The 21,249-nt window shown below is 41.1% G+C and overlaps 1 protein-coding gene across 5 annotated transcripts in view; it reads left to right on the plus strand.

Annotated features, from left to right (window-relative positions):
* The window catches only part of stxbp5b (syntaxin binding protein 5b (tomosyn)), a 29,275-nt gene extending 8,375 nt beyond the window's left edge, over positions 1 to 20,900 (plus strand). Inside the window, exons 5-29 of one of the 5 annotated variants that reach the window (XM_085768438.1) lie at positions 1,402 to 1,536; positions 3,215 to 3,278; positions 4,175 to 4,258; positions 5,430 to 5,553; positions 5,781 to 5,859; positions 6,402 to 6,556; positions 6,674 to 6,746; positions 7,487 to 7,634; positions 7,812 to 7,879; positions 7,985 to 8,025; positions 8,404 to 8,624; positions 9,165 to 9,349; positions 9,707 to 9,832; positions 10,816 to 10,967; positions 12,313 to 12,375; positions 12,466 to 12,522; positions 12,620 to 12,667; positions 13,731 to 13,781; positions 14,019 to 14,147; positions 15,025 to 15,264; positions 16,084 to 16,441; positions 16,719 to 16,884; positions 17,019 to 17,130; positions 17,255 to 17,475; positions 17,569 to 20,900. In XM_085768438.1, coding sequence (XP_085624564.1) covers positions 1,402 to 1,536; positions 3,215 to 3,278; positions 4,175 to 4,258; positions 5,430 to 5,553; positions 5,781 to 5,859; positions 6,402 to 6,556; positions 6,674 to 6,746; positions 7,487 to 7,634; positions 7,812 to 7,879; positions 7,985 to 8,025; positions 8,404 to 8,624; positions 9,165 to 9,349; positions 9,707 to 9,832; positions 10,816 to 10,967; positions 12,313 to 12,375; positions 12,466 to 12,522; positions 12,620 to 12,667; positions 13,731 to 13,781; positions 14,019 to 14,147; positions 15,025 to 15,264; positions 16,084 to 16,441; positions 16,719 to 16,884; positions 17,019 to 17,130; positions 17,255 to 17,475; positions 17,569 to 17,610 — 3,142 coding nt within the window. In that variant the 3' untranslated portion in view covers positions 17,611 to 20,900. The remainder of the gene's footprint in view (positions 1 to 1,401; positions 1,537 to 3,214; positions 3,279 to 4,174; positions 4,259 to 5,429; positions 5,554 to 5,780; positions 5,860 to 6,401; positions 6,557 to 6,673; positions 6,747 to 7,486; positions 7,635 to 7,811; positions 7,880 to 7,984; positions 8,026 to 8,403; positions 8,625 to 9,164; positions 9,350 to 9,706; positions 9,833 to 10,815; positions 10,968 to 12,312; positions 12,376 to 12,465; positions 12,523 to 12,619; positions 12,668 to 13,730; positions 13,782 to 14,018; positions 14,148 to 15,024; positions 15,265 to 16,083; positions 16,442 to 16,718; positions 16,885 to 17,018; positions 17,131 to 17,254; positions 17,476 to 17,568) is intronic. The other 4 variants (XM_085768440.1, XM_085768439.1, XM_085768441.1 and 1 more) reach the window with 4 other exon arrangements.
* The last annotated feature ends 349 nt before the right edge of the window (positions 20,901 to 21,249 follow it).

Consider the following 21,249-nt stretch of genomic DNA (forward strand, 5'->3'; position numbering starts at 1 on the left):
TTGACAGTGGATAAAATGGCTGTCTAACATGAAAGGGATCCCCCCACTGCACTTCTTCAGAGCTTTTAGCATCTTTTAGCTCATTGTTGGACCGACCAATGTGGGAATGTTGGGTAATGAAATTCTGTCTCTTGATTAATTTGCTGATATTCCTCATGTACGAATATCACTAACATTTTATTGATTCAAACACTCGTGATAAATATGTATAGACATAACATTTACTGTTAAATCACAATTGAGGTTAAAGGGATAGTTCAACATTTTGACAAATTGGCCCATTGCCATAATCCCTATAGTCTTAGGAGTAGGTTTGTTACCTTTAGTTGTTGGTGCAAGCTATTGTTAGAACGGCGGAGCAGAGCTGCTCAGAGCTATGCTATGGAGGCTAATGGGATTTATTGGTTTCCCTCATCAAATACACAATCCAACTACTCCAAAACGCTCTTGTAGACAAGTTGTGACCTGCACATTCACCACGCTAAGAGATATTAATGTAATGTTACGAGACAGAGTTGTTTTAGAGGTAAATTCATGCAAAAGGGCAGTTTTTCGGCAAGCAGTCTTTGCATTTGCCTCAAAAACATCTCCGTCTCGTAACGTTCCGTTATTATCTCATAGCGTGGTGAATGTGCAGGTCACCACGCTCTCCACAAGAGCGTTTTCGAGTTGTTGGATTGTGTGTTTAATGAGTTTGATGAGGGAAACCAAGAAATCCCATTAACCTCTCTAGCGTAGCTCTGAGTAGCTCGCGGCTCTGCTCCGCCGTTCGAAAAATAGCTTGCACCGACAATTAAAGGTAACAAACCTACTCCTAAAACTATAGGGATTATGGCAATGGACCAATTTGCCATAATGTTGAACTATCCCTTTAAGGATTAAAATAATTATGATATTGAATTGAGGTCATTTCTCCCATTTTATGATTTTCAGTTTGTCTCTTTGACCCTGTGTGGTCAATAACGTCAACTCATGCAGTTGTATTTTGTGATAAAGAGGGGCAAGGGCAGATTAGTCATCATGCCCACACACCCAATCAAGATCACATGAGATGTCACCTGACAGATCACATACTGTATAGTGTACGGACGGATGAATGAACGTAATAAAACGGGTCACATCCTCCGTGCCCATTTGACTCTGTGAATGACTTCATGTTTCATGCTCCACCACTTGAGAAAAGACAGCAGTATTTACTCTGCTGTTCCCCCTCAGTGCTCTATATATAGTCTGGCTTCATTAGAGTGACACAGAGCAAGGCCTTTCTAATTAAATCTTAGTCACTCGCTGCTCCTTCCAGTTGGACTGGCATGATTAGGGACGAGCATGGCTCTTTGATAGGCCTGAGTCATGAGATAATGAAAAGCCTGTGTTGTGATGCGTCCTGGTCTCCTCCTGCAGGATCACATACTGCCACCTGCCCTTCCAGAGCAAATGGCTTTACATCGGCACAGAAAGAGGAAACATCCACATCGTCAACGTGGAGTCCTTCACGCTCTCAGGCTACGTCATCATGTGGAACAAAGCCATCGAACTGTGAGTCTCTGTTTCACAACTGTCCCTCTCTCTCTCTCTCTCTCTCTCTGCTGCTCACTGCCCATTTACATACAATACCATCCCTGTGACACCAGGAAACTCTGAAACTCACAGGAATGTGGAGTTTGCAGATGCAGTTTGTCGTGCGAGCTGAGCTGAGTTACCGTAGCTCTGATCAGCCTGAGCGTGGTGTGGAAGTGTCGACTGTGGCATCGCCAGAACCTTCTGGAGGTGTTTGCTGCTGCCTGATTCAACCAGGAACATCTGTGATAGGAAGTGCCCACTTCATAACCCCAGTGACTCCTGCTGTCTCACCCACTCCCCTGCACGTAAACGCCCACTGTGAAGGATCACGAGGAATTTTTACATCACACCTTTTGCATCTGAAAATATTGCACTGCATTTCCTGCAATGTTCAGATAAAACTGTGCAGTAAAAGTAAAAGTAAAAGTATATTCCAGATGTCATGGTTATACAGTAGCTGTACGTACGGCAACACGTGTTTCCGCTCATCCAATGGAGCACGGATATTGTTATTGTGATGTACATTTTAAACATTTTAAACCAGTAGAAGTTGCTCTTTGTGAGTGATGTCTCCAATGCAGCTGCCAGTGAACTATAGAAAATAATTTGAGCGAGTGACTGGCAGCTAAAATTGGAAGTGGAGCATAAAGCTGTTTGTGCGTGAGGCTGCTGGTGAAATCTGATAAATTGCTGTTTTAGGTCAGGGAGTTGAAAGTGTCAGAGCAGCAAAGTATGCCATCATCTCAGATAAATGTCTGAGAAACAGACAGTGGAGATGGGAAATGATTTTTGCCTGTCTGACTGTGAAAATGAGTAAAAGGGGGCGGGAGAAAAAAAAAAGCTCTTGGCTGTAGTGTGGAGTTTAAAATATAATATTCTGTCTTTTCTTTGTAGCAGAGTCATCCGTTCTTTGATAGAAATGTCTTTTCTGCTGCTTAGTTTGTAGTTTCGGCAAACTTGTGAATTTGCATGGACCCACATCCGAGGTCTCCTGCAGTGGACATGTCGGTTTTAATGATCAGTATTGTTTGAGTAAAACAGGGGTTTATCTTCTTTTTTTAGTTGTTAAAAAAATCCATTGAAATCAAACATTAGGACAAGAGAACAAGCTGTCCACATGAATTTATATTGATCGTGGTGGTGGTTACCGGCTGGAGTTCACGTCCTAGTCCATCCCTGAGTTTTAATCACTTCTGCATCTGCGACTGCATCGACTCATCAGCAGCAATGAGATCATTAGCTACTGGAGCCAGACCACATTCAGAGGCAGCAACACTTTCTTTAGGCCAGACCTTCACTTCCTCCATGCCCCCTTTTGCTCTGTTGCCACGGTGATGCTGTCTCCACAAACTATAATCTCTCACAGACCCTCGTGTGACCCTGTCCTCCCTCTCTGTTCGTCTCTCTCATATGTCATGGCTCTTCTTCTGGTCCGACGATGCACATTTTCATCCTATAACCAAAGGATTTTTTGTTGTTGTCGTATCTCTTCCCTAATTTCATCCCAATCCCCCCCCCTCTCTCTCTAAAAGCTGAAATTAAATGTTCAACAACATGTATCAGATGCATTTTACTTCATCGTATTTTTTATTGTATTTAAATAAATTCACACACTCTTTTTTACTTCTGTTTCCTCTTTTTTAAACCTGCACAGATCCACCAAGACACACCCAGGGCCTGTCGTGCACATCAGTGATAACCCCATGGATGAGGGAAAGGTAAACTCATAATTAAACACTGCATAGTCTGTATACTGTAGAAGAAGAGATGTTATTCTACCCCAAAAACAATTTTTTATCCTGTACTTTCTCTCTGTTCTATGGATAACTGTTTCAATGCAGACGACACAATGTCAATATGGCTCGTGCAGCTACAATGGAGACTGATAGCAGAACATTTTCAGCTAATTAAAATGTCAATGCTAAACTGCAGTTTTGGTGGCAGAATCAAAGGGAGAAGTTTTTTTTCCGCCTCAACTAATCCCTTGCAGAAGACCTCCCGCAATGATCCTTACAGAGGAAATCATGACTGAGCGGTGGAAGATGTAGTTATTTATTTATTTTCACATATAAAAGCCACAATTTATTGCACATGTTAGGTCTTCAAAGCAAGGGAAGTGGCCATGGTTAAAGGAGATGAAAAAGTTGTGCATTACAGACAGGCTTACTCTACAACTGATATGTGAAATACTGTTTCTGATTGTGTGTATATATGTCCTTAGAGTCATGAACAATGAAGCTGCTCTTTCAAGGAAATACTTCTGGAGATCTAAAATGGGCACAGTTCAGTTTCATTTGTATGGCGCTGAACAAAAACATCAGATATATTATTACAAGGAACCTTACAGAATAAGGTCAAGACAAAGCATATAAGATAAGCAGAATAAGATGAGATGACATGACTTTATTCATCCACCATGGGGCAATTTACAAGTATCAGCAACTCAAGCATAGAGGTAGAAAAAAAGAGACGGGGATAAATTGGTACGGAAACAGGTAAAAACACAATAATTAAAAGTATAAAACTATTGGAAAGAAATCTATGTGTCAACTCCAGACTCGTGTTGTTTCACAGCAGTCACATGAGCTGTGCTTTGCTTCTCTTGTTATTGCAGCTTCTGATTGGATTCGAATGCGGAGTAGTTGTGTTGTGGGACTTGAAGTGCAAAAAAGCTGACTACCGCTATAATTATGATGAGGTAAGACATTTATTTTTCTCTCCCCTCGGTTCATGTGGGGAAGCTTGTTAGTCTGGTCATGGTTGTCTCAACAGCATCCTTCCTTCACTATACTGTACTGTGTATATACTGTATACTGTACTTTCTCCTGAAACCAGAATTAGTATTTCCAACCACAACCCCATTCAGATTCTGTTTTGGATAACCGCAGTTGTCAGATGAGATTGCATGACCACATGGATCTCATGAAATGAAATATTGTAGATTTGTGAGTTAATAACATAATAAAGTGAAACAATACAAGATTTGATCAAATTAAAATTTGATGTATTGTTGTTTTTCTGCTCTAAGAGGAGAAGATGATAATGACATTATCCTTACTGTCAAGAAATCCCATAAAAAGACAACAACAATCAATTCATCCTATTAAAGGGATAGTTCAACATTTTTGTATTTGATGAGTTTGATGAGGGAAACCAAGAAATCCCATGATCCTCCGTAGTGTAGCTCTGACCAGTTTGCGGCTCTGCTCCGCCGTTCTAAAAATAGCTTGCACCGGCAAATAAAGGTAACAAACCTACTCCTAAAACTATAGGGATATGGCAATGGGCCAATTTGCCAAAATGTTGAACTATCCCTTTAAGGATTAAAATAATTATGATATTGAATTAAGGTCATATCTCCCATTTTATGATTTTCAGTTTGTCTCTTTGACCCTGTGTGGTCAATACACCTAAAACTATAGGGATTATGGCAATGGGCCAATTTGCCAAAATGTTGAACTATCCCTTTAACAAGTTATCATACATAATTCTCTTTGTTCCATCCAAAACTATTAAAACTGGGTGACATGTGTCTTCATTACCATGAATCTTGGCACTGTAGTTAATTTGGAGTTGCTCTCATATATCCCATAAAATCTACTGCCATAGGTATTCAGTAGAGCGATAAATGAGTATTAATCCACATCTGAAAATAGTCCCCAAGAATAATACAGTTTAGTCCCGTTTGAGTTGGACGGGCTGCTGAGTAGCACTTTTCTTTTTGACAAGGAAATATGAAAACCAAACCAGTCTTAACCTTTACATATGTTACACACAGAGCTGCTGCAAATTGTCTCATTCATCAGCTGTCTAGTTTGCGTACACTTAATGTATCACGCTGTAATGATGTGCCGCTGTGTGCGTTTCAGGCGATCCACTCGGTGGCCTGGCACCATGAGGGTAAACAGTTTGTCTGCAGCCACTCGGATGGCACTCTGACCACATGGAATGTACGAGCTCCAGCCAAGGCTGCACAGATCATCACACCACATGGTAAGCACTGTTGTTTATATATACACACAGTGGTGTTGTTCATCTATACACACACACCAACACATTGAGGCATGTTGAACAGAAGCCACCTATGTCTCAGATTACAACCTGAAGGCCCTGTATACTCTTAGAGGTGAAAGTGCTAGACAAGAGAAATGGGTGGTGGCAGTGTTTGTTTGTGCATACGACGACTGAACGCCGCATTTTTGCCATTTGACCTCCACTAGGAAAGCAGCCAAAGGATGGAAAAAAGCCAGAACCATGCAAGCCTATCCTGAAGGTGGAGTACAAAACAACGAGGGCTGGGTAAGTGTGTTGGTAGCAACTCCCCCACCCATCCTGTGTCTTAACTGACTCTGGTTTGGATTCATATCCTGTTCTGAAAGTGTCCTTTCCTGTTTTTTTCGATCACAGAAGCATATATAGTACATCTTACAGGCCGGTCCTGTTGAGCCTGCCAGTCCCTGTCTAATTACTTTTTATATGTTCTTGTAGAGTTTGTTCCGTCAAGGGCACAAAGTAAAAAAGAGCAAACTTCCCCTTAAGAACATGTCAGAAGAATTTACAGTTTCACTAAAACTGATCTAATTATCTCTCACATTTTTTTCCTCAGGTATTAGAGGACAGAGATTAATATAGTTGTCATTATAATTAAACAGCAGCCTCCTTCCATCATAGATACTCTTAAAATTGGGCCAAATGATCTCCAGAGGAAGTACAACCGTAAAATTTTGGTGTCCCTCCTTTCACATTTTCCACTGATAAAGACTTTTAACCCTCATGGCAAACTAACTGGACTGTATTGAATAAACTATTAAAATGTTTTTGTATGTGTCTGCTGGACTCAGGGACCCGTTCATGGTGCTGTCTGGAGGTCTGTCTTACGACACAGTGGGGAGGAGAGCCTGTCTGACTGTCATGCACGGGAAGAGCACTGCCGTCCTGGAGATGGACTACCCCATCGTAGATTTCTTAACGCTGTGTGAAACTCCATATCCAAACGGTGAGCTTTAGCAGTCTGCTCTGGACAGGTTTTCGTTCCTTTGTCTGAGAATCCGTATTAGCTGATGTAATGATTACATCATCATCCCTGCTCATTTTGTGCTCTTCTGTTTGCCAGACTTTCAGGAGCCTTATGCTGTGGTGGTCCTGCTCGAGAAGGATTTAGTTGTAATAGACCTTGGACAGATTGGGTAATTATTGGACTCTCTAAATATAGTTTGGGTTGAATATTTTGGTATTCATTTAAGAATATTGGTTTTGTCTGGCAGCCATCATACCATATAGATGAACAGTACACCAGAAATGCTGCTAAATATTTAACTAATTGACTCTTTCCAACCTTTATTTGTCATGATCCATCTCTTCTGCTGTTATGATAAAGCTGTCACAGTCACTCATGTCTATATTTGACCTATTTCTGTTCTTCATGAACAGTAAAATGTCTGAATTAATCTTTATTGTGTTCTTTTTGCTTTGATTTTAATGTTTTGTAAATTTCCATCTCAGGTGCATGCTGCTGCTTTCTACCTTATTATAGCAAATATATTCTGAAAGTGGTATTTCACATTCAAATCTCAGCCTCTTCTCTTCCTGGAAAGCATTAACATTTGAAATGCTGTTACATCTTGTACCGGTCGTGGGTGTATATAAATATTTCGCCCAGTAAATACAGTAATTGTAGAGGGCGGCTGAGCCATTATAAAGGCTTAGTTTGGTTATAGCACCTTGTTGTGCCCCCACATCCACAGGTTTCCTCCAAGTGCACTGTTGTTGCTTTAATGTTACTTGTCTGGCTTTAAAACAACATACAATAGGTTATAGTTGGTATTTCGGTGCTACAGTTGGTTTCCAATTATTTATTAGCATATTATTGAATGATTTTAAGAAATCATATTTTCAAATCTTAACCAATGACACGTTTTCCCTTCAGGTACCCAATATTTGAGAATCCATATCCTCTGACGATCCATGAGTCACCGGTCACCTGCTGTGAATACTTTGCCGACTGTCCCGCTGAACTTATTCCTGCACTTTACTCCATTGGCAGTCGGCAAAAGAGACAAGGTTACAGCAAGAAGGTAAATTACCGTGAATTAAAATCTTGGCAACACTCAAATGGTTTTACACCCCTGGTCTGATCCATGCCCTGCTGCAGGGAGAAGCATTGTTTTTATTGGATATAAATGAATAAATGAATCCCCACGGGGGCAATATAATCGCTTTTTATGATTAAAGTGTTGCTCTTATTTTCACAGGAATGGCCCATTAGTGGGGGAAACTGGGGCCAAGGCACACAGAGTTATCCAGAGATCATAATCACAGGGTCAGTCATGAATGAATATATTAATTAATCTGTGTTCATCAACCATGTTTTATCACCTCAGTGCATTTACATGTGTTTAATGTTGAATCTCTGCTGTGTTAACAGACATGCTGATGGGACGATTAAGTTTTGGGACGCTTCTGCATGTGAGTTTTGTTTTGTGTATGTGTTAAACAGAAATTTTAATATTTATTGCACCAAAAAAAAAAGATTTAGTTAAAGGAGCCGTCACTGACAGTGTTTCTCATTCCAAAAGAAAGAAATATGTCACACAAATGTTTTTGGCACCGAGTCGTCTTCCATTATCTCTGTTTATCTGTTTCCTAACTATTTGTCACTCTTATTCAGCTGGCTTTTTTAGCACATGTACACACTCCACGCTATTTTGAGGAGACTGTTAATGCTTAGCCAAATTTACACAAGTCATCTTGTTGGCACTGCTAGTGCACTTTGCATTTCACTGGAACTATATTTGCTATAGAGGTAGGTCAATGGTCATCGCATCTTTCTTTTTTTCTCCGCAGTCATGCTTCAAGTGCTGTACAAGCTGAAGACTGCCAAAGTGTTTGAGAGGGCTCGTGGTAAGGAGGAGAAGCCAAGTACAGATATCGTAGATGAGGACCCGTACGCCATCCAGACTCTGTCCTGGTGCCCCGAGAGCAGGATGCTCTGCGTGGCCGGCGTGTCTGCCCACGTCATCGTCTATAGGTTCAGCAAGCAAGAAGTCACCACTGAAGACGTGCAGGTGGGTAAACACCATTGTCTGGTCTAGCGGTGTCATCAGAAACATTCAGAAAGAAACAGAATTACCACAGTTTTTTTGTGGGACACTTAAATACAGGTGCATCTCAATAAATTAAAATATCATGGAAAAGTCAATTTCCTGTAGTTCAAATTATATAGATGGACAAACTTCTCAGAAAGCCAACATTTCCATTTAAAAATGCTTTTTTTTAATTGGTCTTTTGTAATATTCAAATTTTTTGAGATACTGAATTTTAGGTCTTCACTAAATGTAAGCCATAAGCATTACAATTAAAAGAAATGAAATTAATTAAGACATGGAATGTTTCATTCTGTGTGTAATGGATCTATATAATGTATTTGTTTCACTTTTTGATTTGAATTTCTGACATTTAACTTTTCCATGCTGTTCTACTTTACTGAGGTGCAACTTTAGCTCAGAGTCCTACAGTTTTCATTCAAGGTCATAATAGAAAGATGCTTGTACAAGTGTTTTTAGAGGCCAAGCCTTTTTTCTGACAGATCATCTCTTTTTGTTAAGCTTCTGGAGGTGCGGATGCAGTGTGAGTTTAGTGAAGTGGACTCCCCTGACCCGGGCGGGGAGCAGACGCCGACCCCATCGACCCCAGGAGCTTCCTCTAGCCCTCAGGAGACTGAACCGCCCGCTCAGCCGTCCACGGGCAGCAACTCCTCTGACGGACCGCGAGACAATATCGCATGCCTGCAGTACGGACCATTACACTTTCTTGTTCTTTTCGCTCTTATCGATGCCGATGTGAAGCAGCTAGTCATCAAACAGAACCAGAAACTGAAAGAAAAAGGTCATTAAAGCGATGTAGTCATCCATTCACTGCCTTCAGTTATCTGCTCGATACTTCACAAAACTTTCACATCGGCTCACCAGGGGAAAATGCTCGTCTTTATAAAAATATTAAAAATGGAAAATGTTTTGACAGCAAAAAGGTGGAAGGGGGGGAATAACAATAATAAAAAATGATGATGTTGTCAGTGCGGCTTACCCTAAGGGCGATAATTCATTCCAAGTGTATCCTGCCGTCTCATCCTGCTGTATGTTTGATGCAGGGTGCGGAGCTCCCCGCTGAAGCAGTCTCCGGGCTACCAGGTGGAGCTGGTGATCCAGCTGGTGTGGGTGAGCGGGGAGCCACCTCAGCCGATCACCAGCCTGGCTATCAACTCCTCCTACGGCCTGTGAGTATCTACGGCCCACACACTTGGTATTTTGGCAGGAGATCACATCACTTTTTTTTCCTGCAAAATTTGAAGTGTATCAAGAAATGTTAATTGCATCCTGTCACACCAGAGGCAGCAACCAAACATTTATATAGTGCAACTGTAAGTAACAACTGTGTGCGCTCCGTTGAAGCTTCTTTCTGTTGTTGCTTTTGCATTTATCTTGCACATGTAAACACACATAGCAACATTTCCAGTTAGAAGATGTTATGGGATAGCCTGGGCATACCCATGCTGCCTTGCATGCAATTTTATTCGCTCTGCAAGTCAGCCTGGAAACCATGGACCCAATTTTTCCCCTCAACAAGGGAGCCAATCACAGAAAGGAGGAGGGGGCAGCAAGACGATGACGACACACCAAAGCGACTTTGTTGATAGCTTGTCGATCCAACATGGTGACAGACGCTTTACCTTTCGATGCAGCGTTAGAAAGTGTGTTAAGTAGTTTAATCCGCAAGTTTATTTATTTTCCTCATCGGATTTCTGTTGCTCTACATACGTCATCGGGTATGATTGATATGACTGGCTATAAGCTACGTACAGACGCATTTGATAGACATTCGTAGCGCCCAATAAAAAGCTCTGGGCTTTCGTAAACCACGCCTAAAATATGAAAAAATGAACGGGTGGTTCCCAGACCGAATCTCAATCTACATTGAGATGAGGTCTGGTGTTAGCCAGGCTAGTTATGAGACACAAATAATGAACTATATACGTCAACTTTCACTTCTGTTGGGATGTAGAGCAGCCATCTTGGACTTTCCTGGTCGAAAATACTTCAGCTGGGAAATTTACAAGAAGGAACTTAAAATTCTGAACCAGCCAGTTTAATGCAACACACGGTGCAAGCCTGCCTGCACTGTGGTCTGGAGTTAGGAGCGAAAATAGCATCTGAATCCTAATGTCCCTCTGTTCCTCATCACCCTCCCTCTGTGTTTCAGTGTGGTGTTTGGAAACAGCAACGGGCTGGCCGTGGTGGACTACCTCCAGAAAACTCTGCTCCTCAACATGGGCACAACAGAGCTCTACAGCCCATCCGACCCCCACCAGAGGCAGCCTTGCTCCCCACGCAAAGCGCGACAGCCCTCTGGAGGTGAGCTGCTCATCGACAATTACACCTCCGTCTCGTTTTTTTTCTTCTCCCAGTGGTCGCTCTCTAAGCACTGCTCAGCGTCTGCGCTGGCTGCCCTCACTAACATTAATCTCCCTGAAATTAATGCTTTATTCATTAGCTGCTTGCATTTTTATATTCCATTGTGTGTAGACTCAGTCTGACTGTCAGGAGGTGGGTTGCGGAGGCACTTGGCAGCCGCCGCTGTGTCGCACCGTGACGGCCGCCTCCTGCAGTAGCTCCTCTCCCTCAACAGGGGGCACCACTGACAGATTCTCCATCTGTTCATTTGGACGGTGCAAAAAAAAACAGTGGAGCGAGTATGTTAGTGATCTGTGCAGCCGGAGCGGATGCTGCATCATGGCTGCTCTGCTGTTAATGTAATGATCTATCGATTTGTATGAAGGATGCAACAGTACATGAGCCTTGTTTACTTGCTTGTTCTAACCTAGTCGTTTCTGTCATGTCATTTCTTGTTTCTTGTTTTTCTCTGGTATCTAATCATCCTGTCGATCACTTTTTGCATTCATTCTTTTCAGTCTCAGTGGCCTGATGCTGGGTTCAAGACTTTTATTTGGGCTCTCCGCTACAAAAAGCAAAGTGTTGTTGATGTGAATTGTAAGAAGAACGCTGTATACAAAGAATCTATAATAACCGTTTGTTTTTCAATGACAAATCCAACAACAAGCCTCTGAGACTTCCTTCTATGTTGCACTTATAACTTCCTGTCATTTCTCTGTCTCACTTGTTTTTTTACTGTTGGTCTCTCTCTGTGATTTTGACAAAGACAAACCAAATGTGACGTCTTGCATGTCCAGACTTTCTAACTTGTATACTGAGTCTGTGAAAAAACTACGCTCACCTCACTTCAGTAAGTCCTGTTGTGTCTGTTTACCCCTCCCAGTATCATTTTCTTCCCTCTAAGCCTTTCCTTTTGCTCACAATGATATACTCCCTGATTTTGCTACAGCGACCCCCAAATCCCCAAACCTCACTATTGACATTTTCTTAAACCACTAGCGGTGAGCTGGCGGGAGGTTTTAAGACCTGAGGGGCTCTGTAACAAAATGAGGCGGTGTTTGTTTCAACCCTGCCTCCTGATTTACCAGACAAACACAAACAATGACACGTTGAGTCAACAGATTTGTGCTGGATTTGTGAACTTATTTACTACACCGTACAGGTAGCTAGCTATCCCTGCCTTTGTGCAACTAGGTGACCCTTTACTATTTCCACCATAAGTACTGTCCTGTAGGAGTTGATATAGCTTCAGTAAGAGTAGGACCAACTCTACCATGTTTAATTACAACCTGTGTGGCTCCCACAGCACTTTGCGATTCCAACGATGGATCTAACGCCTCAGAGGACCGCTGCAAATCGCCTACTTCAGGTAAGCCTGCTTCAGATTTTAAAAAAAAGGTATCTTTTTTTTTATTATCTTCAAATACATCTACCATCAACTGCCATTATTTTTCATCAGGATCTACCTCACCATGCAATTCAGATGATGAACGAAAACAGAAGTTCATAGATAAGGGTACTGTACTGTCCAAAGCTGCACCGCCCTTTAAATTCACGCACTTAAAAGACGTCCGCAGTTTTCTGATTTGTCCCTTTTTGAACCTTATTTCCAGTGAAGTTCAAAAGCAGACGCTTTTCCAAGACGGTTGCCAATGACTTTGGTACTGTATCATCCCAAAATGTGTTTGCTCTGATCACTCACTCTTTTCTCTCTGAATGACGGCGCTCTAACCACACTGTGCCTTGATCCTACAACATCAATCTGTGCTTCTCGTGCCAATGAAAGAAAGAAGTGCATTCAAGTGAAATGTGTGTTTGTTTGTTTGTTTTTTTTACTAATCACATGGTTCTGGGGGTCGCATTGTTGATATGTGATATTAATCAAGATTTTTTTTATCAAATGCATGACAGGACATCTTTTAAATCTTCAGGCCTCAGATTTTCTATGCACAATAACTGAAGATGGAAAACAGACAAATTGGCAGATGTTACTTGATACTAACAATTTTTTTATGGATTCAAAAAGCATAGAAAATCTGCTTCATGCCACCATCTTTATCATACTAATGTCTAACCACATGTTAAGTGGATTATTTCTCTTTGATTGTAGACACTTGCTGTGTGTGTGTTTCTGATTCCAGGGGCTTCAATTCAGTGTTAACTGTTTGGCTGCTCACTGATTTTTTTTTCTTCTCTTCCCTCTTCCTCCCACTCTCTTTGCATAACTGTGTTCACTGAATTATAATTACCTTATTTCTTGACTGCCTCTTGCTTTGTTTGACATTACAGGCCCTTTGGTTGTCTGTGATGCTTCTCAGCCTCATTTGTATTCTCAGGGTCTCTCTCTCTCTCTCTCAGGGTGGTAATAGACTACAACAGACAACTTTTTGGGGGTTTTATAACTGGAGAAATTGGCTCCTGGTAGCAAACAAGCTAAATTAGAAGCAGCAATAGTGCCCATAAACAAACAACTCAAATGTTTCCTGTTCTATGTTCAACATATACTGTTTGTGTGTCCATCACCACTCTTACATAATACTTATAATTTTTACTGTGCAATCAATCATATAAAGTCAGGATTTTCTCACAAATGACTTAACTGATTATTACTTAGTAGTGGATTGTAATTTGTTTCAGTAAACCTTTGATTCTTCAAAATGAACAGTCAATTTTTAAGACGTTGCTCTCTCCTCATAAAAATCAGGGTATTTGTTTCTGTTGCAGCCAGGATGTCACGGAAAATTAGCTCGTCTAGTGAGCAAAAGGCAGAAATGGGTAAGCCAAAACTAATGACTTCTAGTTTTCCAAGAATCTTTCTATTCTCTTGCAGGCGCTCCGTCTATTTTGTCATTTGAATCTTCTGCTTAGTTCGCAGCTGTAAAATACCTCTGTGAGAAAACTGCTTATTCCCTAACGGCATGTTTTTTTTTGTGTGTGAATGTGAGACCTCTGTTAACCTTTTTATCGCTGTAAGCTGAGACGAAACATTGTGTCTCTGTGCACTGTGAGCAGAGAAAAGACACCCAAGATGGCGCTCTCTCACATGTAAGGGGCGCTTAAATGATATGAACAAAGGCAAGCGAGCAGCCAGGATGAGCCAGAGGCCGGTCGTATGTAGAACTATATCCGCCCCCGATGCCCGTGAGTGTACCAGCGATGGTCTAGCTTGGACTGAAGTGGGATAACTGGTACTAACCCCCACCACTGCTGGGGCTTTTACTTGGAGTTGGTTTACCTGTGACACTAATCCTCTCATAATAATTGCTTTCTCCTTTTCTTTTTTTTTCTTTCTTTCTTTTCTTTCTTTTTTTTTTGAGGAAGTGCCACCGGCTTGCCTGCTCTCGCTGACAAAAATCTTGCTTTTCTTGTTTACAGTTTTTCCTTGTGAGGGACACACATGACGGGCGGTGTGTTTTAACCTTCCCCTCTGTGCCACAGATGTTTTTGTGTTTCTGTTGGGATCGCTCATTAGCTTTTTAAAGAGGGTAAAAAGCTTGTGTGTCAGCCTCCATGAGCACAGTAATGAGACCTGAATAATTCTGGCTGCTTTTGATACCAACCCTTCCCTGGGACTCACTGTAGTACTACATGCATATCTTTTACATTTTTTCACATAGAGAATGTTTGTTGTTGTCAAAGTTTGCTTGCCTAAAAAAACTAAATTGGGAGCCATTTAAAGAAAACCCAGCATGCTTGGATGTAAACTGTAAGAGCATTTCAATGTCAAAAAGCTTTTTTGTGTTCACTAGATGAAGGGTGTGTTTGTTTTGCTCATATTTTCTCTGCACTGGGTCATTTTCCATGAAAGACATGAATATGATCAAAGGCATCTTCCACTATAAACATGGTAGCAGAACACAGCTCTAACCTTTTGAGTGGGTCTTGAATTGGTGGATTTTTTTGGTTATTAACATCTCCTTCTCCTGTTTGCATAAAGAAGTCTTCTCTTACTCATTTCACTTCACATAAATGATTTTCTCATTGGTTTATTTTTTTTGTGCTCATGTCTAATGTCCAGATGCCAAGGATAACATATTCACCCGCTCGCGTAGTTCAAGTGTAACCAGCATAGAAAGAGAATCTCGAGAGGCCATCTCCTCCTTTCACTTCTGTGAGAGTTTTCCCAGGAAGACGGACGGTGCGATCAGCCCCTGTCTGCTGGTGGGAACCACCCAGGGCTGCGTCATGATGGTGGCCGTCAACCTGCCGCCCGGCGGAGACCAGAGGCTGCAGCAGCCGGTCGGCATCTCGTCCTGTGGTAAGAGGCTAAACTGAACTTAATCTCATCAGGTGTCCCTATAGTGATAAAGAAAAGTGCATTAATTAATTAGTTAGTTCATTCATTCTTTCATCCATCCATCCATCCACACCCCTTGATGACCTCTCTTGACTTCCACTTGAAACTGAAACAACAGACCCAGGACTTTAAATCCTTGCGCAAGTCTCTAAGCTTCTTAAGATCACACTTCTCTAACAGACCTGAGGAAGTGGTGCAGAAGCAGGATAGAGGGAAATTCTGCTACTTGTAATCTCCGTGCGAACTTCCTGTTTATTCATTATCAAAGCCCCACAGGTAGTGTTTTGAAAGTCGGACCTCGGTGATACTTACATTTTTATAGAAAACCATTCAAAAGCTAGTTAATATCACAATGACAACATGGGGACACAATACACATCCACAGACACATACACACAGATCCGATTTTCATATAATTCAGTCTAATGTACAGTACTCATCATGCGCTGTGTCTTCTGAAAATGCTCATAGCAACTCTGCGTTGTTAAATGTCAGACATACATTGCTGAAACCAGTTTGGTATTTCTATATTACATAAGGTAAAAGGTCAGGATTTAGGATCATTTAAAATGTGAATCCTTTAGGGAGAAGTTTTATTTATTTATTATTCATTATTTCGCATTTCAGTCAACATGCACACAAACAGAGTGAAAATATCCCACTGACCTCGCTCTGCTTTTATCACAGTAGTTGAGGACTGGAGAACAAGAATGTACTTAACAGTTTGTAGTAATATGAATCCAAATTGAAACACTTCCTCAATAATACCTGTTTTTCCAGGCACTTTAGTCAGACTCAAAGGAGGCATTTTGACAATGGCCCTGCTGGACTCCTCTGGAGCTCTGCTGCCCCCTTCCTACGAGCCATGGTATGACCCAAATGCCTCAGATGAGGAGAAGGAGAAGAGCCGGAGGCGCAGACCAGCCTCCCCTCCCTCATCACAAGAGGGTCAAGAGTCCCAGTTCGCCGTGGTGTGCTCGGAGAAACAGGCCAAGGTGGTGGCGATGCCCTCTCAGACCCGCGTCTACAAACACAACATCACAGAGACGTCCTTCGTGCTCCGGGCGGATGTTGTGCAAATGGCCGGAGCGAACTGCATCGCCTGTTTCTGTGCTAATGGGCACATCATGACTCTGAGGTACAGTATCCTCACTGGGGCTTTCCACTGGTATTAGTGTCTAGTTTGTGCAGCTCAGTTCATAGCAGAAATACAACTCAGACTGAGGCAGCTTTAAATAACTGTCAAATCTCTAATAATAAATAATAAGAGTCTATTAGTACAGCTATTTTCAATAGAAATAAAGAGCTTTAGATGAGTCAAGTAGAAAACACTGAAACAAATCAAAGTAAAATGCAAAAAGACATCACACAACAGAAGCTTTTTCATAAAAATGTGTATCTTTATGTTGTCTCAGTTTGCCCAGTCTGCGGCCTCTGCTGGATGTGAACTACCTGCCGCTGACCGACATGCGGATAGCCAGAACGTTCTGCTTCTCTAACCTGGGTCAAGCCCTGTACCTTACCTCTCCCACTGAGATCCAGAGGATCACCTACAGTCAGGAGACCTGCGACAACCTGCAGGTCAGACCCTCTTAATCAGTGACACATGAAATACAAATATGTGCAGAACAGACTCTACATTTGGGTTTTTGATGAAAAGGTCCTGAGGCATGTGAGTGCTTGTGATGAATCATACTGATGTGTGTCTTCTCCAGGAGATGCTCAGTGAGTTATTTACCCCTGTGGAGACACCAGAGGCTCCTAACAGAGGGTTTTTCAAAGGCCTTTTTGGTGGAGGAGCTCAGTCTCTGGACAGAGAGGATCTCTGTGAGTACACAGCAGCTTAGTATCACATTATGAATCCCTCTGCTTTTTCAATTTACACACAGACCTCCCATTTGGGCTTCAATGTATTTCTGTTTTTGTCTTTTCTGTTTTCCATCTTTGATAGTTGGTGAGACAACTGCTGGTAAGGCGTCCCGTAGCCTGGCCCAACACATCCCCGGCCCAGGCGGCATGGAGGGCATGAAAGGCGCAGCGTCCGGCGTGGTGGGAGATCTGGCTCGTGCCCGGATAGCCCTGGACGAGAGGGGGCAGAAACTGGGAGAGCTGGAGGAAAGAACGGCAGCCATGATGGCCAGCGCAGATTCCTTCTCCAAACACGCTCATGATGTATGCACCGTACATTTTCTTTCACTATATAAACCATTCTTTACTGTTTCTTTATCTCTGACTCCCTTTTTTTTCCTCGTTTCTTGCCCTCAGATGATGCTGAAGTACAAAGATAAGAAGTGGTACCAGCTCTGATGGCAGCGTGTGGAGCATCGGACTCTGTAATCACGCACATCAGTATCTCTGAGGAGCTGCAGGTCCCTCTTCTTCTCTTCTCTATTTCTCTCCACGGGGCGGTGGTGGTGTGTGGGGGGCAGGGGGCAGGGTTTCTGCTCAACAGACTCATGCTTTTATTCTCAGCACAATATCATACACTCTGCATTACCTCAGTCACCGGGGGGACTGCTGCGGAGTGGACACTGGTCGAGGAGCCGGCGTAATGAGAATGGAAAGAAATGGAAGAAGAGAAGCTCACTGGACTCTCTCTTTCCATTTCACCAGAGAGCGCTGATGTTCACGGCATCGGTCTGCAGAACAGGAGAGAGAGGACCTTTCATATCCATCAGTCCTGCACTCATATATATACACATATATATATATCTCATAAATATATATATATATCTACACACCCTGCTGTTTTGTTCTGAAAGAGGAAAGACAATTCTGCAAAACATGTACTTGTGGTGGCCTGATTGCAATTGTTCTTTTTTCCTTTCTCTGCCCTTTATGATGTCTGCCAAACACAGTGGACTTTAAATGAGGAGAAAAGTCTGATGACCCCTTGTAATTCAAGTCTAATCAAGTCAATGAAGATGTATAAGTCTGTGTAGGAATGATTGAATCAGTGAAGGACTTTGTGTCTTTTTGTTCTTCTCGTCTAAATTATTTTAAAAGTTTTTTTTGTCTGTTTTACGTCGTTTTTGTCCAGAAAGGGCCTGCCAAGCACTTAGAACCGTGAAAAAAATTTTTAAAAAAATGGACAGGGAGCTGATGAATCTATTGCCTCTCACTGAGTAAGGGCTGGTAGTACACTAGTTCATCACCAACCACTTCCTTTTTTTTTTAAAGAGCATTTTCCAACCATATTATTTTAGGTGAGAACGATAAATGGCGTTTTTTCTGAGAGTCACTTTGGTTTTATTTTAAATTAGATTATTTATTGAAAGAATATAATAGATAGAAATTAAGGGAGTTTATATCTATGGCATTGAATTTTATTTTTTCTTTCCTTTGTCAATTAAATGAGCAAAAAAAAAATGCTGAAAGTGTTTACCCCTAATGAAGAGTTTACATTGATCTATCAGAAAAATGAAGAGTTGATACACTGGAAAATTCCTGAAGGTCTTTATATTCTAGCTTTCAAGGGGCTGTAGCTAAGTCCCATATGAAGAGGAGGAGGATGACGTGTTGAAGGGCATGACAAAGATTGTCCTTAGTATAATTAGAAAAATGTATATTTTGGTTACAGTTTAAATTTTTTGTGATAAAAATTCTATCTATACATGATTATTCAGATTTCTTCTTTTTTTTTTTTTTCAGTCATAGCTGAAGTTGATTTATTTTCTTTTTTTGTCTTGTTTCGCAATGTGTAGAGGAAAAAAAAGCATGTGTCTCTTACAGCACAATGGAAATAGTTATGCTGTCTTTGTATTTGTAGCTGCCAGTAGAAATGACCAAGCACCACTGGTCATGTCTCTCAGAACCATTCACTTAAAAACTGTTTCTCTTCTGCCTTTGCCTCATGACGCATATATGCTAACCTCTACCTATGTGTATATCTGTGTGTTTGTGAACATACATATATTCAGGAATATGTGTATGGGCGCCAATATTTATAATACTACATAGATACAGTGTATTACAATAGGTCTTTTGAGGTTTTTGTTTTTGCTTGACAGTGTTTTTCAATGTGATTAACTAGAATTCTATTGTAATTAGATTTCTTTTTCATGAGGTGCAAGGATATGCTGCTATTTGTGTCAATGTAGGAGCATTATCTGTCGGTCTTTTATTTTGAAAAGAGAGACAAGGTTTTTGTCAGTCCTGATTGCTGCCAAATGTTGTAAATAACGGGACAGCTGGACACAAATCTGACAGTGCAGGTTCAGGCAACGTGACATACTGTACGCTTGCGGCCATGTTCTTTTCCGACACCAAAGAGTTGCTTAAGTTCACAGAGTTGTCTTGATTTTTTCTTTTTTTTTCTCCCAAAAATCGAAAGAGTCAGTCCAGATAGTTTAGACAGCATGAGTCAGGAAGTCTGTTGTGTGTATGTGTATGTGTGTGTTTGTGTGTGTGTGTGTGAGTAGCGAGTGAAGGTAGATCGACTTTAGCTTCTTCTTATGGGCATGACATCCTTATTACTGTCCCCAAACTGCTGTGCAAGAGTTCAGACGACAGGCAAATGAAGAGTTTGGTTCCAAAATGAGATATCCACCAAAGAACATGATGCAACACAGACTCATGGAAAATAGTTGCAGGCGGCGTGAAGTTAAACTTAAGAGATACTGTGAGAAGTTTTCTTAGTTTTAATGAAGTATTAAATCATGTATAGTTAGAAGACGTTGAGTTATCGGTTACACCAAAATAATAAGTTTCCTCCAAGATGGATATGCAGCATTTTGGAATAAAACCCTTCTCTTTTAGCTGGCTGATTTTAATCTGCTATATACTACTGAGATAAACCCATTTGAAAGAGCAGTTATATGGGTTTTGCACTATTTTTTGTACTTAAATTAATTTTGTTAGTATGATTTTTAATGTGTTTATTCTTTTGTGTCCCGCTTTTCTTATTTTTGAAAGGACCAAAACATGACAGAACCTATGCTTATCTATGTCATTTGCCAACTATGCTGATTGCTTCACTCTCAGATTTGTTTTCAATGTCAGGTTAATGATATTATGATATATTTATATATTTGAAAACAAATATATATACTTTTAATTTCAAGAATTATTAAAAATGAATACCTTTAATGTCATTTTGGGATAGATGAACTCACATTAACAATGGTTGTGCATAATTATCCACCGTCCAGACATGACAATAAACATTTCTGGTTATATATTGAACATGCTCATTTCAGATTTGAGCTTTGCTAATGCAGGAGGAGGCCGATCTCCTCTCGGTGGGCCGCTGAGTCTTTCTACGAAGTGTGGCCTCGACTTTAAAGTGCTTCAGTTTGCAACATATATGTCCTAAATGGTCTCTTATTGCACATTGAAGGATGCATGATATTAAGTGTTTACAAACTTGAAACAACCATATATTATCCCTCTTAGAGATTGTCTGTTCTGGCTTTGTATTTACCACCATGTTGAACAAAACTGAAGTTCTCACCAACCACATCAGACGCGTGTCCCATTTTTTTCGTTCGATCATGCCAATTGTATAAGTGTGAGAGATTATATTTATTTTGTTGGTACATCTGTTTATGTTACTGTTCTGCTTCATGAAAACTCTTGCTTCCCCTGCGCTGTAAAAATGCATCGAAACCGAAGCTAGGCTCACAGCACCGTGCAGGAGAGCTCAAGGGTTTCACAGTCAGTCGCCATACTTCCATCCATCTGTCTCCTGGGATGAATATCTGTGGAGTTGCAGTATTTTCTCATAGTAGGCAATTTTTGTACAGTTTTATTAAAATAAATTTCACATGGATGTCTGACTTAATCTGCTGCCACAAACAATTTAGACTGTAGATACAGTATATATAGATATTATTGTGCAATGGAAAATAAATGTAAAACCAATCATAACATGTGTTTTGTGTTTCATGTTTTCCTGTTTACTCATCGGCCTCATGTAAAATTAAAAGCTTCACCGTTTCCAATATG

The sequence above is a fragment of the Trachurus japonicus genome, chromosome 22 (assembly GCF_045865225.1).
Source record: "Trachurus japonicus isolate A0001 chromosome 22, Traja_1.0".
In the NCBI taxonomy this organism is placed as follows: domain Eukaryota; kingdom Metazoa; phylum Chordata; class Actinopteri; order Carangiformes; family Carangidae; genus Trachurus; species Trachurus japonicus.